General features: G+C 46.2%; 7 protein-coding genes across 7 annotated transcripts; 6 read left to right on the plus strand and 1 right to left on the minus strand.

The window, feature by feature from the left end:
* Positions 1-426: 426 nt before the first annotated feature.
* N7462_002253 (uncharacterized protein) lies at positions 427-1,536 on the plus strand (the record flags this gene model as incomplete). Its single annotated transcript, XM_057073979.1, has 2 exons — positions 427-608; positions 669-1,536. 2 exons carry the CDS (start codon positions 427-429, stop codon positions 1,534-1,536), a joined length of 1,050 nt encoding a protein of 349 aa, XP_056937620.1.
* A 2,019-nt stretch (positions 1,537-3,555) lies between these two features.
* Positions 3,556-4,709, minus strand: N7462_002254 (HNH endonuclease signature motif containing protein; the record flags this gene model as incomplete). Its single annotated transcript, XM_057073980.1, has 2 exons — positions 3,556-4,638; positions 4,689-4,709. The coding sequence occupies 2 exons, from the start codon at positions 4,707-4,709 to the stop codon at positions 3,556-3,558; spliced, it is 1,104 nt and encodes a 367-aa protein (XP_056937621.1).
* Positions 4,710-7,471: 2,762 nt separating this feature from the next.
* N7462_002255 (Zn(II)2Cys6 transcription factor domain-containing protein) lies at positions 7,472-8,007 on the plus strand (the record flags this gene model as incomplete). The annotated part of the gene is made up of 2 exons (XM_057073981.1): positions 7,472-7,531; positions 7,594-8,007. 2 exons carry the CDS (start codon positions 7,472-7,474, stop codon positions 8,005-8,007), a joined length of 474 nt encoding a protein of 157 aa, XP_056937622.1.
* A 49-nt stretch (positions 8,008-8,056) lies between these two features.
* On the plus strand, positions 8,057-9,238 carry N7462_002256 (uncharacterized protein; the record flags this gene model as incomplete). Its single annotated transcript, XM_057073982.1, has 2 exons — positions 8,057-8,131; positions 8,414-9,238. The coding sequence occupies 2 exons, from the start codon at positions 8,057-8,059 to the stop codon at positions 9,236-9,238; spliced, it is 900 nt and encodes a 299-aa protein (XP_056937623.1).
* Positions 9,239-9,732: 494 nt separating this feature from the next.
* On the plus strand, positions 9,733-11,787 carry N7462_002257 (DUF4246 domain-containing protein; the record flags this gene model as incomplete). The annotated part of the gene is made up of 4 exons (XM_057073983.1): positions 9,733-9,801; positions 9,931-10,068; positions 10,124-11,137; positions 11,194-11,787. The coding sequence occupies 4 exons, from the start codon at positions 9,733-9,735 to the stop codon at positions 11,785-11,787; spliced, it is 1,815 nt and encodes a 604-aa protein (XP_056937624.1).
* Positions 11,788-12,463: 676 nt separating this feature from the next.
* N7462_002258 (Zn(II)2Cys6 transcription factor) lies at positions 12,464-14,323 on the plus strand (the record flags this gene model as incomplete). Its single annotated transcript, XM_057073984.1, has 3 exons — positions 12,464-12,505; positions 12,564-12,598; positions 12,814-14,323. The coding sequence occupies 3 exons, from the start codon at positions 12,464-12,466 to the stop codon at positions 14,321-14,323; spliced, it is 1,587 nt and encodes a 528-aa protein (XP_056937625.1).
* A 989-nt stretch (positions 14,324-15,312) lies between these two features.
* On the plus strand, positions 15,313-16,353 carry N7462_002259 (RTA1 domain-containing protein; the record flags this gene model as incomplete). Its single annotated transcript, XM_057073985.1, has 3 exons — positions 15,313-15,514; positions 15,565-15,657; positions 15,716-16,353. 3 exons carry the CDS (start codon positions 15,313-15,315, stop codon positions 16,351-16,353), a joined length of 933 nt encoding a protein of 310 aa, XP_056937626.1.
* Positions 16,354-16,925: the final 572 nt, after the last annotated feature.

Consider the following 16,925-nt stretch of genomic DNA (forward strand, 5'->3'; position numbering starts at 1 on the left):
GAATCGAAATATTCTGTCTGTCCTTATCGAATATGAGTATTCGGTCTATTTGCATTCATTATCTATGTATTTGAAGCCATTTGGGTGATATCATCCAGTAGGAAGGAGGAAAAGCTGTTGTGTACAAGAGCCATCAGGGGATCAAAATAAGTGGTTATTGACTAATTTTGGGCTGCATTGGGCGCCGTGTATCCGTTAATGCAGCAAGATCGAGCTTAGAATTTCGACCGGGCGCGCAGGGTATTTAGGCAGGGGCCATTCCAGTCGAGGTTGGCAGTCTCAGCTAAAGTTCCAAGTCTTGTAACCTAAGACCTACGACGCCTGATGTATGGATAAAGGAGAATCAACACGGACCATGTCGGCTGAGGGGGTGCTGAAGTGTGATGCAGTTGCCAGTGGTGAACTATCTTGATTGGGCTTAGTCCAATGCGCCTAGACATTTCTCCTCTCGAGCAAGTTGACTTCAGCCCTCGGGATGCCTCCGCCAGCTCTAATAAGCTCGCCTCAGAGTGTACCCAGAGCATCCAATTTTTACTTGATCGCAGCGGCCCTCCACAGGTGGGACCTCCAGTAAGAGCGACCAAGATGGCTATCCGGCTAGCTGAGGCGTAAGTAATCGACCTTTTCGACCATGATGTATTGCATCATATTCTGACCCCAGGAGGTAGAGACTTGAGCAGTGGTATAGTGAAGCTCGATGTAGGAGCATCCAACACTCCATTTGATGTTCATTTGGAACTGTTATGTGCCTGTTCACCCTACTTTGATACGCTATTCCAGTGCCGTTTTGACCAGCCTCTGGCCGATCCGATCATTCGCTTCCCCGAAGATGATGCACAGGCCTTTGCCCAGGTTATTCTTTGGATGTACCGTGGCAATGATTCTCTCAAGCCGCTTGGTGAAAAGAAACTAGCTGTATTGGTTCGACTGTGGATTCTCGCGAGCAAGCTTGAAATGGTCGACCTTCAGAATGAGGTGATGCGGATCTGCACAGAAAAGACCAACGCATCGACAAACAAGATTGTGGGCATGGACGTGATTGAGGACATCTATACCCACACTCTGCCCGAATCCCCAATGCGTTCCTTAGCAGTGGATGTATGGGTGCGAAATGCAAGCTCTCTTGAGTTTGATAGAAGACGAGAGGGACTCCCACGGTCGTTTCTGGAAGACCTCTGTCGTGGATTCATTAGAAAAAGAGATAATTGGGGTGCACCAGATACGGTCTGCACATTCGCTGAGGATGATTATAAAGTTTTTCCTCCATTGGGCGACAGGTTAGGAACGCTGTTACCACGAAGAACAGAGGAGGCCGAAATATGGCGTCCTGCTTCTGAGGCTCAGATGGAATCACGAAAAATCAAAATTCCCCGCTCTCGCATCAGAGATACGCCAGAGACATCGGCTTCCACGCCCCGTGATAACGATGGAAATATTAATAAGCAACCGCATATAACCGAACAAATGATGGAATTGAGCATCTTGCCAGCATCAGATGAAAAGCAGGGAATCACCGAATGCATCTCAGGTCAATAGGCCTTCTGCTCTGAAGTTTGGGCTTCACCGCTGCAATTGTCATTCTATGACCCACCCGTTGCTGAGCAGAGTGGCCTGAAACTAGGTGTGGGATGATGGTAGAAGCGAGGCATTGTGAAGAGATGGGCCTCAACTTTATCCACTCTAGTTGTCCTAGAGTACCAGTGGAATATTATCTGCGCAAGCACTAGAAATCCCTGATGGGCCCTGTGGAAATAGCAACGCCGGTAAACAGTAAATTTCAGACTTGAGTGTATGACATGATCTGGCTAGATTTTTCTGTCCTTGAATTTATTATATGCTAACACCGCTCGCCTTCAGCCCATGTGGTTCAAATCAATCATAGGAGGAGCGGTGAAATCCATATCAACAGACAACATCAAGCATCCTGCATTGAAGACCCGGAGCCGAAACCAACATAGAACTAGTCTAAAGAGATAGAGAGCTTGAAGAGAGGGCCCGCGTTCTCAATTCACTTGCTAATAATGATGTTAATGGGTAAATCTTTCAAAGTTTCTTTATTCGAGCCCCTTGAGTCGTGTAAATTGCGGTGTATCCCACGAGAGCATAGTTCAGGATCCAGAAACGGCCTTTTCATGCACCCCGCTTCTTTTTGCTTAAATAAGAAAGGTCGGAATTTTAAGAGCCACTTTATGTGGGCGGCATATCTACGGAGATAGCAAGCACGTTGATCCCAATATAGCCTTGCTAGTCGCCTCCCAGAAGCCGCCGCCAGACTGTGGAAATGTTGGGGGCTGAAATGCTAGCTTAGGGGGCCAGCACCGGGGACTGGCGTGTAAATGACAACACGATCTGCAATGCAAGATGAATAAGATGGTATAATCACGATTAACGTATGAAACTATGAAACATCCCCATATAGTGCATTTCGCGAGACTAAAGCTTCTTCGGTGGGGCCAGTGTGGTCAACCGAGTGGTCGGATTTGGGGGCGGATTTTGACATTGGCCTTGTGGAGTCGGATCGACACTGGGAACTTCAAATCCAGCATACCGATTTCCCATTATGGCGAAATTGCGTATCCCTGAGGCAGAAGAAGATCGGGGTCCGAATGTTAAACGAGCTCCACTTCATCGGGCCCTGAATAGTTGTCGGCGGGAAGCCCGAATTGTTGGTCCACATTTCCAAGATATTTCTAGATTCAGGACAAGTTCCCCGTGGGCGGGAAAATCTTTGATTATATTTAGAAGATCCGAATTGAGCGTATTCGACTTCCCAATATAGGCACTTTCAAAGGGTATATGGCGAATAAATTCAGCCCAGACACCAGGTGGTGTGTGTACCGCAAATCTGTTACTAGTAATGGTCGGGATATAAGAGAGAGACCAAAGTGCACGTTCTCGCTGGAGGGCACTGAAGCTAAGCCGACTTTTAGCAAGAACTCTTTGATATGAGGTGTAAAATATACTTCATGTTGTGAGGTGTATAGGATATGTCACTGTTGCGTCTGGATGAGTCGGATCTATTGGTGGTGGGGTCGGCCCTCCGGGGGTCCCTGATACGCGGACGGGGTCCAGGATGTGCGAGGCAGGATTGAAAAGATAAAAAGTAAACGGGATAAAAGCTGTGCGGCCGTTAGTAAGGACGAAGAAAAGAAACTTAATTATGAAAACGATTTGAAAAAGAGAGCTTGGCTGCAATGCTAAATAGAATATAAGATGTGCACTGTAGGGAGAAGAGAGAGAGAGAGAGAGAGAGGAATTGCCCGAAGGGGGCAGGTGGTAACAGAGACTGATATGTGAGGAACAGAAGTGAGTGGAATTGAGAATTAGTAGGTAGGTAGGGAGAAAATTTCAATCTAGCTCTCAATGGAGCGGCAACAAAGTGACTTATACGGGATATCTTAGTCTTGGAGTCACTCGTGGGTGGCTATTAAGCTCCGGATGGTAAAATAGTGAAACTTTCACTAATGAGTTAATCTTGTTGTGAGCTAGTAAATGCTCGGCATGTTCTCCAGGACCTAGTCTCTGGAAACTAACAGAAAATCAAACATGAAAATCCTAGTAGTTAGGCTGATTATTCTCTCCAGGAGAGGTGGTCCGCGGATAATTCTTATGTTCTTTGCCTTCAAGGTCTTTCTTCAACATTTCCTCTGATGATTTCCTGAATGCCGGCTTCAGGGAATTTGGAACACGACGTGACAGACCTTTCAACGCGAGCATATCAGCGATATTCGTACTTCCGTTAGGATTCAAACCTCCACAGTCATCATAGTCATCCACAATTTTATCGAGTAGCTCCGCCATTCCGACCATATGTAGGAAATTGCCAATGCTTGCGTGGACTTGGATGAGAGCAGGGTCAGGAAGCGACCAGTGACCGGCATGGTTTTTGAATTTGATTAACCTATCATTTGACAGATAGGTAAGGGGATTTGTTGCGGCATTTGGGAAGGCCTTCACATGATATTGATGGGTCACTGATGTAGCTTCAAGAATGATATGAAATTGCCCGAACTCTAAATGAGTGACCGGATCAAGCATTAAAACATTGCTTTCGTGATTAATGATTTGCTGGTCTGCTGCCATGGCACGAAGAACTGGGAAATATCGCCGCAAGTTTACCCAAATTATGGCATTTCGGTTTATTGGCTCGGAGTTATCAACATTGAAGGACCCAAGTGCAAATGGTATAATGTGAGCTGCTTGCAAGATGGTGGTGATTGAATTTGGGGGATGTCTGTGTTTAGAACTGTACTGACCAGTCACAACACATCGGTATCCATCTCGTTCTAGGCAGTGGTCACGAAGTTGGGCCTGTGGGCCTCGCGTAATTGGTCTCACATTCAAGCTCCGGAGCTCTTCAATCGAGTCTTCCACACCCGCACGTGGAGCGGGTGTGATTTCCGATGGGGTTTTACCCCCGAGAGCCCTGAGGGGGTACAACAACCCAGTCCGAATGGAGTCTACTTGCTGTCGAAGCTCTGCGTCGGTATTGCACCTAGCAATATTGTCCGCCAGATTCTTTTTGCCATCGTCGGGTAGAACAGTAAAAAAGCTCTGCAGGAAATGTCGTATACCCCCTTGTTCGGTCGGGTCCTCCCCATTTAGAGGGACATACTTCCTCAATCTTCGCTCTAGTATCTAGCTTGGGAATAAGCATCACAATGACCGAACTTCATCATGGTTCTTACCGAGCGATCTGAAGGCGGCATTTTGCAATCTCGGGCACGGGATGACTAGGAACTTGATGTAGTGGGATGACAGTAAAGGTAAGGAACAGCTGATGATCAGACGTAGGCGTTGCAGATGGTAAGTTCGAGTGGTGGTATGGGAGCTTTAACCCAAGACTGACTAAAATCGTTATATTTTGGGCGTTCCACATTATTCCCAGCACGGTGTAATTATCATTCCATAAGTAGTTTAGCCTGGGCGGTAGTGGGGCGGAATCCCTTCCTACTTGCTGGGAGAGGAACTTTCATCCTTCTCAACCCTCAGCCAATATCATCCAATCATTCTTGATTTTGTCTCCACCCTGTAATTCATCTGTTTCCGTTCAATACTGACCTTGTTGGTCTTGACATTTCAGTGGGGAGGAGATCCATGGGACAACTAGTTACTCCAGTCCGTTTTGGTGTTGCTAAACCTTTCTGTCAATGCCTGATTTACTAGGCGCTTATCAAAACCCAGAACGGGTAACATAATTCACTACTGAGCCGAACACCCTACCACCCACTACTTTTATCAAACACTATATTTCCACCAAAACGCCATATGTTTGATTCAATTATCTAGTATTACATTTATTAATCTTATTTACTATAGTACCACATCCAGAACATCGAAAAACACGCCTAGTAGTAGGCTCAGCGCCCTCAGTAGGCTGCTAAGCCAGCTCTATAGCATCGTTTTGAATAGCTTCAACGCTTGCTAGCAACGTTGAATCTATAGATATAGATTCACTGACCGTTAAATCTTATTGACTAGATATCTGGCGATTAGAACGTGTCAGTTGCTAACGCTTCTTCTTGTTGAATTGTCGTAAACCTCTAGCTTCCTAAGCTAGATGTTATGGAATAACCGCATTTGATGTTAATATTCTGCACGATCGGCTCGTTTCAGGTATGAATCATACACGTGATGATATTTATTCACCACGAGGAGCAAGTTGGAATCGGATCTCTTTACCGTCATTCCTTCGGCAAGCAGTGGAATGACGACATTTATGTTATAGAAAGAGAATCCCCTTCCTTTCGAACTGAATCTCTTCAAGATCCAGGTATTGGAATAATCTACCTTTAATATTCTTCTTTGATTCAATCACGATTCAATATTGTATTCATTTTTCCTTACCTGACCAACAGGCCGCTACCCTGCAAGTAGCACCTTGACAGGCAGTGCAGAAGAAGAAGAGATAGAGAGAGACGAGTGATCTTACTAAAGAACAGGAGGATAAAGTTCTTCCTCTACCAGTCTCTGTAGAAGGAAGCACTCAAATACGTCAGTCAGTTCGATCACGAAAGCGCGCTCGACAAGAGAATGATCAATAGGCGTATCATTAGTGCTTTCTATAACTAAATACACCTCTTTTCTGACCGTGGTCAGAATCAAGCTATACTATATCTCCTTGCCCCTAAGAACTTTCCTTTCCTATAGCCAAATACGCCTTTTAGTAAGCTTACTAAATAGATACCTTCAAATTTAGGCCATTATTAAAGAGTAAAGTAAGGGAAATACACAAACAAATATCGTCATGGACACGATTCGTATCCGAAACAAGCCGGTTGGCCGGAATAATATCAAATGTGGTTGTTCCATAACACCTTACGTATAGATAATGTAGGATCCTTTTGAACAACTTTAATTGCTAATGGGATCCTACCCTCCTTATCTGGCGATTTTGAGCGTTTTTCAGAACGTTTTGGTGGCATGGTGTATGGTGGAAGATAGTAGGTGACGCGTGGGAAGCGTTTTGTTGATGGGATGTTCCACTCGCTAGTGAAATACGTTATGCAAGTCCCTAAGTAGATGACTAAAATACAAATGTATGCACAAAAAGTGGAGCTAGCAGACGATCGAGCATTTTGCGTGGCTGTTGGTATGTATATACCGTTTCACTGAGAGTCTTAGCCTCAGTTCGCCTCCAACGCTACCAATTAGCCATGAGTGTCAATGACCACCCCAGAATGTCGAAAATGACACAAGGCACTCTGTTTCAAGATCCAATTACCTCAATACGCCATTTGAGGAAAGTTTGAGACCCTTGTTCTATGTCTTCTTTATAGCGCATCAAAATACGTCTAATATACGCCTTCAACTGAGAGAAAAACACCTCGACAGGATTCAAGTCAGGGTCAAAAAGGTAGTAGATACGCGAGCTTTACTCCTGCTTCGATACATATTCACGCAACACGATTAGAACGATTGAAAGTTGCATTATCTATAATTAAACGGACTTTCTCGTATCTCACAATTCGAAGGCAGTTACGATGGGGTTTGGATTTTCTAGCTGCAGGCCGCAATGAGCCTACCAGCTCCTGCAAATCAGGACCAACAAGAAAGTTAAGCACAGAAAAACAGCAAAGGGCAGAAATCCGACCACCCGGGCCCTGGGCGGGGCTCCTCGCCCCGTCTCTTACGCAATCTTCAAGTCCCTGGGTCGTTCCGAACTTCCACGACCTTGCGCTACGTGTGATTTCGAGACTATGGTGGTTGTGTGGTTTTTTCATATCATATTGGTCAATTCATGTACATTGCCAGGCTAGTCGATGAGCTCCTCAGCTCAGCAGTAACAGATGATTTGGTTAATTATTTAGTGGAGGCTGCTTATATATCATCACTGGTTTTGGGGGCCAAATAGTTGAGGCCCCGCAAGTGTCGCATGTAAACCTCTCAATTTCTTCTGAATTCTCTTGATGCCAACACGGTCTTATCCAGTTTGCTCGACGTAGTCGGGAGAACCAGAATCATTACAGAGATGGTTGGTAATCCATGGCAATCTAAAGCCTGTGTGACATGTCGAAAGCGCAAAGTGAAGGTAGTCAAAAATCACCTGCCCTCTCCAGGATTTCGCCTAGTCCCCTAACGATCAATCCCTAGTGCGATCTGCAAGAGCCAGAATGCGGCAATTGCCTCAAGCGCGGCATTAAATGCCAAGGTTATTTGAAAGATCGTATCTTCATTCACCAGACCGCCCAGTCCATGACAATAGCAAAGAGTCGGGGAGGATTGAACAGGCACTCAGTGACTCAGCTTCAATTCTGTCTCCGGGCTCAACCGATTTCTTTGAGCCCAGTCAACGCGGTTGTGGATAGCGGACCCATGAAACGCGAACAGCTGTTCTCATCATATTTTACCGTCTATTTCCCTCCTGATATTAGGGGGAAGCACCGATATAGACCCATGGTATACTATGATCTCAGGCATCATGGCACTCCCGAACAAGACCGTGATGTTGGAAAGTGCTCTATCTGCACAGGCTTGCATACTCCTTGGGAAACAAAACAGGGATGATTTTCTTTTCTATCATGGACTTCGACTATACAATTCAGCTATACGGTACATGTCGCACATGATAAGTCGCAAACACTACTACGATGACCTGGTCTATACGGCTGCTATCTTCCAGGCGCTAGAAGTAAGTCTGCTCTTCTATCTCATTCTTCGAGACTTTCTTCCTGAATTCAGGATGATCTATAGGAAATTTACTGTCCGCACGGCATCCATGTGTGGGTTGCACATATAACAGGCATGAATGAGCTGTTAGATCAGTGCTATACCCAAGCGCATGGGAGTCCTCTCATGAAGATGATATATCAGAGGTTTCATAAATTCAAAATTGTGCGTGACGTGAAATGACCAATATTCGAACCTATAAATTCGTTACTATCATATCATTTACTTATCACTACTTCTCTAGATATGGGCAACGACAGGTATAAACCTGACGGCGGACGAATATAGTTACTTCATGCAGTCCAGCAATGATGAGCCCACAGACGAGCTGCTCAAATTAATAGCTGATTTTTCCATCATATTCAAGAACCTAGATGAAATTGACGAATCGGATCCGAACGCTTGCCAGTCATTGCTATCCCAATGTCTCTCACATGAAGCCAATGTTATGGCATGGTACGCTTGGAGAAAAAATACTATCGGCGGGAGTCCTCGGACATGTTCACCTGATGAAATTCAGAGCAGCGGATTATCGATGGACCCAATCTTCGGCACTCCTTATTCCTTTTCCTCGCTCGATAATGCGAGATTACATGTGTTGTTCTGGATAGCGATGTCTATGACGCAACGCTTGATATCCAAAGCCCGGTCCTATACCTATCAATTTTCCGCAGAGGATGGGTCAGGGAATAAAGAGTATCTGCTTGCCGAATTTTTCGCAGATGAGATCAGCCGGGCAATCCCATATTGCTTCAAAGATTGCACCAATCTGTGGAACACTCATATTGTGAGCATGGGCGTGGGCCAAATCTGCAAAGTATATACAGACCATCAAAACTATAGGAAATTTCTTTGGGGTCAACAGGCATATGGCATCATCGCTAACTTGGGGCATGAATTGGCGACTCGATTAAGTGAGGTGTTTTGGCAAAGATGGAATGCTGCCGAAGAAGCTGCCGCTTCAAGTGGGGCCAATCCCATCAACTATCTATCCCTGAGGCCAGGGTTTCCCCATGAGAAATCCTTGTCTCGTAAAATGCCCCTTCGATTCAAATGGCCTGAACAGTAGGCCATTTCGAGAGACGAAAGTGTACATACAAAGAGATCCCACGGAGAGCTAAGAGTACACAATGAAAGATAGTCTAAATCTGTAACATTTTTAAACTGATTAAAAGAGCGAATGGGAATGCCATCAAGTGAGTGGCGGGTGGACGTGGGTTCATGAAAGACAACCTCATCGTCCTCCCTAGCGTGACCTTTCCCCTATATGGAGCGCCGAAGGATGAGGAGCGCTCAACTAAGGATACTGGGTCATCTGCATTGGTCCAAAAGGTCATGACTCACATTTTGCGGTAAACACACTCGCGTTTAGGACTCTGATCAGGTGGTGCGGTGTTGTTAGGTTGGCGCGAAGCGAAGCAGAGGCGGCTCTGCCTGAATTTCTGCCTGGCCCCGCAGAGTTCCGATGGCTACAAAAAGGAGGGAAACAACCGGAGAACAATATGAGTCACGGTAGACATTCAACTTAGCTGGTCGATGTTGCAGTTATTGCAGATTTAGAAGATGTCGTCACCTAAAAATGCGCACCTGGATATGCCGGGTTTCAATTTGCCTTTGAATACGCCTGCTGAAGTAAATTAGCATTCAAAGGGCTTTTTTCCTACGAGGGTTCGCTGACCAAACAGGACTTTGTGTTTTATTCGGTGGTATGCGGGTTTCCCAATGCTCTTGACTCAGAGCATTATGAGTTTGGAGCTCTAGAGTAAGTTCAAGGAAGATGAGCAGGCATCAAGCTATTGGCTGACCATTTTCCTGTTCAGTTTCCTGGTCACGCGGCGTGAGATTCTCATGATGCGGGTGATGAATTCCATTACGGACAAGCCCGAATGGGAACGAAAGGTACCGGGCTCGGGATCCCATCCTCTGATGATGGACATCTACTAACATCGGACAGGTCTTTGACAAGGAAATTACGTCCAAGTGGCGTGAGGAGGTTGTCCAGAGTGAGCAGGATATTACGCCAAAGATGATGGATTTTATCATCAAGGAACTTCAGTGGAAATCCACTGTCATGAAAGAGACAGGATTCGTACGTGTCTTTGATGCTGGTGTTGTCAAATCCGATACAGCCATCTCCAAAGACCTGCAGAATGAATTAAAGCAGGCCGTCATTCCTCTGGAAGACATTCCAGAAGCTAAAAAGGATTACCACCCTGGTTCCGATGAGAAGGTTGTTAATCTGGTGCATCCTTCATTGTTCCCGGTTATCTATGGTATATCCCGTGTTCTTCCGAACCGAATCATTGGCCTCGAAGACTCTCTATCCAGCATTGGACAAGGGGAATTGCTACCAGTACCTTCTAAAAAAGAAGTGAGCTCAGGTGACACCACAATACGCCGCTACTACTACCAGAAAGTAATCCCACATTATAGTCCAAAGTTTCAATGGCTTCCGTGTGACGTGGAACTTACCGAGGGCGGGGGAACTCAAATCGTCTCTTATATCAACAATGTCCATCCGTTCAAAAATCGTGCGCTATATAAAGCGATCGAGGGAATTATCGCACAAACAATCCCGCTGTGGAACCAAAGCTTGGCCGAAAACACCTTTAGCGGAGAGCGGATCCAATATACCGAGGTTGAGTATGGAGAACATCCAGAGCCAGAGCCAGTCCACCCTAAAAAGAAGAGCAAGCAGGGCGAAAAAGAACAGCATGATGGTGAAGAGGAGGAGTTTGACGAAGCAGCATTTCGGGAGCGCTGTGAAGCTTGGAGAGCTTCTCATCCCATCATTCTCCCAGAGCCGGAGGATTTTGAAGGTTATAAAAAACGGCAAGGAGAAAAGGCCGACCTGCTGGGCCAATTCCCTCGTAAAAGACTACAGATCATTGTCAAGCTCGCCAACATTGAACTGACACCCGAACACCCGGAATATGAAGGAGGCAGCTGGCGTATTGAGGGGCAGCTAGTAAGAGAACTCATCTGGACAGACTCCATCCAGAGCCAGCCACTAATTGAAAGCAGAATGAGCGCATTGCCGCGTCAGCGATATACTACTACGACAGTGAGAACATCACGCCCAGCAGTCTTGCTTTCCGTCAGCATGGAACATACGATTTTACGGACTTCGACTACCCACAAGGCCGCTACGAATTTTTTCAAGCGGTCTATGGCTTTGATGATCCCGTCACCAGGTACTCGAACGTCAATGTGACTCAGGAACTTGGCAGTGTGACATGTAAAGAAGGCCGTCTACTCACGTTTCCCAACTCACTTCAGCATCGGGTCACCTCTTTTTCGCTTTCCGATCGAACCAAGCCAGGTCATCGCAAGATGCTTGCACTTTTTCTCATTGACCCGCATCGACGAGTCATCTCGTCCGCAAACGTGCCACCGCAGAGGGAGGATTGGGGCCGAGAGATGCAGGAAGTCTTGCACAGAGAGCTTTCAGAACGACTTCCGCCAGAGCTAGAATATACGGTTACCGGAGACATTACTCAGTATCTAATGACAATGGACGAGGCGAAAAATTACCGGTTGGAGCTGATGGCTGAACGGAGTCTCCTGTCTGAGGCACACAATGAGAAGTTTGAAATTGGGGAGTTCAACCTCATCTAGCACTAAGAATCAGGTAGTCTCTTGAGAATTCTGGGGTTGTTTGGAACCTTGAAACGCCGACCTACTTCTAGCATTCGGGCTTCACCCTTTGTGAATGAGACATCTTATGAGAACATGGCAATATAGCCAAGTCTGAATGAGAAAGCGATTCTAGAACCAGGGCTACGCATCAATCCATGCAGTAGTGCGATCCCAATTGGGCACTTATGGCTTGAATGTTTGAAGGTAGCCTAAAACATATGCAAAATAGATTGCCAAGCCACATAAATTGTTATTTTGGGGGGAGGCGAAGGGGCTTGTATTCGATTGTAAATCACCCACTTCCTTCAGCAGCTGCTCAACCCATATGTTCCATAACCGTGCAAGCTTCCACTCAAAAACTGCTTTCGTTGAAAGCAGTGGTGTTAGGTGTTCAGACCCCCTTATCTTGGTTCTTGATTGGACAGATGAACGTTCATGTAACGATCTTGACATCTACTAAATAAACTAAAATGCCATTACAATTATAAATCTCAATCTATATGTAGTAGCTGTGTTAGATTGTAGGTCCTCTTCATAAGCTGCCTCCACCTAAACACTACGTAGATGACATGCCGGCTCTAAATATACTTCCAGATGTACAGCCATAAGGTCACGTGAATCATAATCGACGCCCAAATTTAGCAAAAGGCCCCCAATGGGAGACTTCAGCCTCATTCTTACTCCCTTTGGGGGCTTGGTATATCTTGACTGTATTTTCCTCAGTGGGCTCAAGCTGATGATGATCTGCAGAACAGGTTGAAGCCGAGCCGACATACAAACCGAATACTACGTACGCGCATTCGGCGCATTCAAGTCTCATTGTTTCCCTCATATCTACGAATGAGCGGCTCAGCCGATACCTTTCAATGTCAGAATCTAGAACAGCATTCGCATCAAACCAGAGAAGGAGGACTGGTAAACCTAAATCCAAAACAGGATGCATAACCTGCAAGTAGGTGAAGCTCATCCAATTTCACCACGACTCCAATGTCTCTAACTCAATAGGATCCGTCACGTTAAATGCGGAGAAGAGAAACCAGAGTGCAATAAATGCACCTCCACAGGACGGAAATGCGATGGCTACACAGAAGCATCCCAGAAACAACTTCACCAAGTGATCGTTACGTCTGCTTCTCAATATGCTTGGGGCCTGAGCCACGACCGGAACCTTGTGCTCGTCCCGGGCACACGAGAAGAGCGCGAATATGTACAATTTTTCTCTACGCAAACGGCGCATGCTCTATCAGGCTTTTTCCCATCAGATTTCTGGACCAAGTTCCTCCCACAATTAAGCCATTTAAACCCGGCCATTCGGCACGCCGTGGCCGCCGTGGGTGCTTTGCACCAGCGTCAACTACGGGGCACATTTTTGTCTGCGAATGCTGACTCGGGCGAGAATAAAGTGTTTGCACTGCAACAATATAATAAAGCCATCCAAAAATTTCTAGAGCAGATGGGCAAACCGAACGACATGGAGATCGACAAGATGCTGATTCAATGCGTTCTATTCATCTGCCTCGAAATGTTGAATGGAAATATCAAACAGGCAATGGATCACGTCGAGGGTGGATTGAAAATTTTAACAAGACAGCTTCAGCATAACAAGCCTGCAGCCCAGGGTGGACCTGGGAGAGAGCTCTCCCAGTTTTTCTATCGCCAAAGGATTCAATTGTCGTATTTCGGTCGGCAGCTTGTCCTATCCACGGACATGGTTTCTAACGAAGATATGTTTTCAGCATTGGACGGAACGCTTGTTTTCCACAATATTGATCAAGCACGAGACTGTTTGACAAATGTCATGACTCGGGGCATGTTCTTCATTCGCTCAGTACAGTCCCAAGTTTGGGCATCCCCGCAGGAGCCATTGTCTGAGCAGCAAATCCAGCAGCAAGCTAATCACCTGGAGGAGGTCAAAGGTTGGCGCAAATCCTTTGAGAGACTGAGAAAGAGGTCAGCGAAGACAATTGGTGTATCAGATCCACGTGCGCCGCTTTCTATGATATGTCAATGTTACGCTGCAGAGATATGGCTCAGTACGTGCACCTCGCTAGACGAGATGAATTTCGACAACTTCAATGTGTATTTCGAAAATATTGTATCAGCAGGAGAACAGCTGGTCGAGCTTTGCCCAAAGGCGGAATCGAACGCAGCCACGGAGCACTTTTTCCTGGATGCGGAGGTCATGCCAGTATTGTATTGGACTACTCTGCGGTGTCGACACCCAATATGGCGACGAAGAGCCCTAAGCGCGCTATCAAGTTACCCAGCTAGAGAAGGGCTGTGGGATAAAGGATTGCATCTCGCCGTTGCAAGAAGACTTATTGAACTCGAAGAAATAGCTCTTGTGCATCTCCCCGTTGAGCAGAGAGTTCCCAGCGAGCGCCAAAGAATATACGACGCGATGATTAGCCCTGATATGGAGTCGATTATCAAACCATGTCCTGTCTGTTTCCACTACAAGTCGCAGGGGCCTATGGGACCCTGGGACGCTCACTGGGAAAACGTGTGTTGGTGAGAGTGAATATGACAACCATAGAATGAAAAAATAAACATTCTTTCTGCCAAGAATTGAATCCTTTAGTCAAATATGCACATCTGAGATTGCAAAAGCCGAACCGTAATATTTTAGTTTATCCCCACTCTTGTCGAGGCCTTCGTAGCCATGCCGGGAAGGTGTTTCGGTGCGCACTGGCGTCACTTCACAAGACAAAGCTGATCCCATACTCATAAACATTTCTGCCTGATAATTCTTCAGAAAAAAACTGCCTTGATTAAATTCAATCGATAGGTTTATAAGTCCTCTTGGCTTTTGACATGACATGCTTGCCGCATATGGAAACCATTTCATGTTAGCCCCCACTTTGTCAAATTTACGAGGAGGCCAATCAAAGCTCACCATATCACCGACCGACTGCCAACGTGGCTGAGTTTAGGGGCCAACATTGACTATAATATTACTCAGGTCTTGGCAGCCCGCCCAATCCCGACAGGCGAGTGGGTTTGCAAGTAAGATATCACCCAGTTGCGACGTGAACATCTGCATATTAGAGCTCCTGAGTTACGAGCACTCCAATGAGGGAGCTTGACTTTTGAGTGATCGCTTGAGGTGGGGCTAGTTTCAAAACGAGGGATCAATCTAAAGATGTTTAGCCTCAACCCTTTGAGAAGCTGTCCATTATCACAGCCTGATCAGGCTGCACATAGCTCCAACTTTTGGTTGGCTGGTTCGGGTTTTCTTATTTTTAGCTCTCGATGAGCTGAATTCCCTTTCTAGATGGAATTGATGAACGCTTATAGCTGACTGCGGCGACAAGTTCCCGTCAAAATTGACTTGACTATATAAGCGGGTTTCGTCGTCGAGCCGTTCAAACATTCAGTTCCCATTCGACTTACGGTTCAGCATAATACTCGGATTATTTGTTTCTCTACTAAGCTTTATCCGTTATATATTTATATATACAATTTCTTCGACTTCCCCTGCCTTTACGTTTCTTTCGACCAAAGATGTCATCATCAGATAACGACGACCTTTATGTTGGCTGCAAAGCCTACGTAGAAGGCGTCAGCACCTCTTACGGCTATATCCCGACAAAAGGCGCCGGTATTGCATTCTGCATCCTGTTCGGACTGTCAATGGTCCTCCACATCATTCAATTCTGCTGGAAACGAGCGTGGTGGTGCAGTCTATTTAGTATTGGGTGCATGGGTACGCTGTCTAGTCCGCATTGACAAAACATTCAACTAATAGCCACAAAGTGGAAGTACTAGGATGGGCAGGTCGTACCTGGGCAGCTGACTGCCCGTACAACTCGACCGCGTTCATGATCCAAATCTCAACACTGATCATTGGTACGAACCGCACTAGATTATCTCCACCCAAACAGACTCTAATATACCATTGGAATAGCACCAACTTTTTTCACTGCCGGAATTTACATCCTCCTTGGTCGTTTTATTCAAATATTCGGTCCTGAATCCTCGATGCTGTCGCCAAAACTATACCTCTGGATCTTCTGCACCTGTGACGTCGTTTCCCTGATTATCCAAGCCGCTGGCGGAGGCATGGCTTCCTCCGAGTCTAACGAAGTCAACGGCGACACCGCACCCGGCACAAACACCATGGTCGCCGGTATTGTGTTCCAGCTCGTCTCCTTGACGATATTTGTCGTCTGCGCTGCCGACTTTCTCCGCCGCTCGCTGCACCTTGGGCACCTCCGAACACTCACCACAGGCAAATTGAGCTACCAGCTCGGCGCAATGGTGCTTTCGGTTGTCTGCATCTACATCCGTAGTATCTACCGTACCATCGAGCTCTCGCAGGGCTGGTCAGGCTACCTGATCACCCACGAGTCCTACTTCATCGGGCTGGATGGTGTCATGATGGTCATTGCAGTTGTCGTGTTCAATATCTTTCACCCTGGATGGCTGCTTCCTTCTGAGATCCTTTCTCCTGTCCCGAAGGATGAGACTTTTCTTGAGTTGAGGGAGCCCGAAGCACAGAAGCTGAATACCAGCACAGAGTACACGGGATATGGGCATCGCTAAGAGCGCGACGCGACATGCCGTCTGTTTTTGAGTTCGGAGTATATGCATGGGAAATTCAGGTGTTGAGACCGGGGTTTGTGGGTCTCCTTGATAGAATTTAAGCGGCACGTTGACTTAAATTTGCTTTCTTTTTTCCACTTTGTCCTTAGCTTGAGACTTTTATCACTTCACCTTATAGACCGCAATATGCCGAAAAAAATCCGACAGATACTGAGATTGCGTGTTTACGGTTGTTTGAGAAGACTTGAGCTCCCAAATAGATGAGACGGAACGTAGATGTATGCTGAGCAACGGTGCATAACCCCTTCATTACTTAGTCCAAATATCCCAAAGTGCTTTGCCGGATTCATGATTCAATTTATACCGCTGATTAGCTACAGTGGCGAGCATGATATAGTCGGAAAATAGTCGGGTCACGGTGGTTTATATTTTAGGAACCAGAGTAACAAAAGAGGATATCGATATTCGTCAACAGGATTCAATTAGAGCAACACCACATCAAGCAAGTCTAAAAAAGATGTATCGAGAAACGAACAGCCACAGGCAAATCCAGCTCTAAGTGACAGAAGGGG

Source organism: Penicillium macrosclerotiorum, assembly GCF_028827735.1.
Source record: "Penicillium macrosclerotiorum strain IBT 26536 chromosome Unknown utg000002l_segment0_segment0, whole genome shotgun sequence".
Lineage (NCBI taxonomy): Eukaryota > Fungi > Ascomycota > Eurotiomycetes > Eurotiales > Aspergillaceae > Penicillium > Penicillium macrosclerotiorum.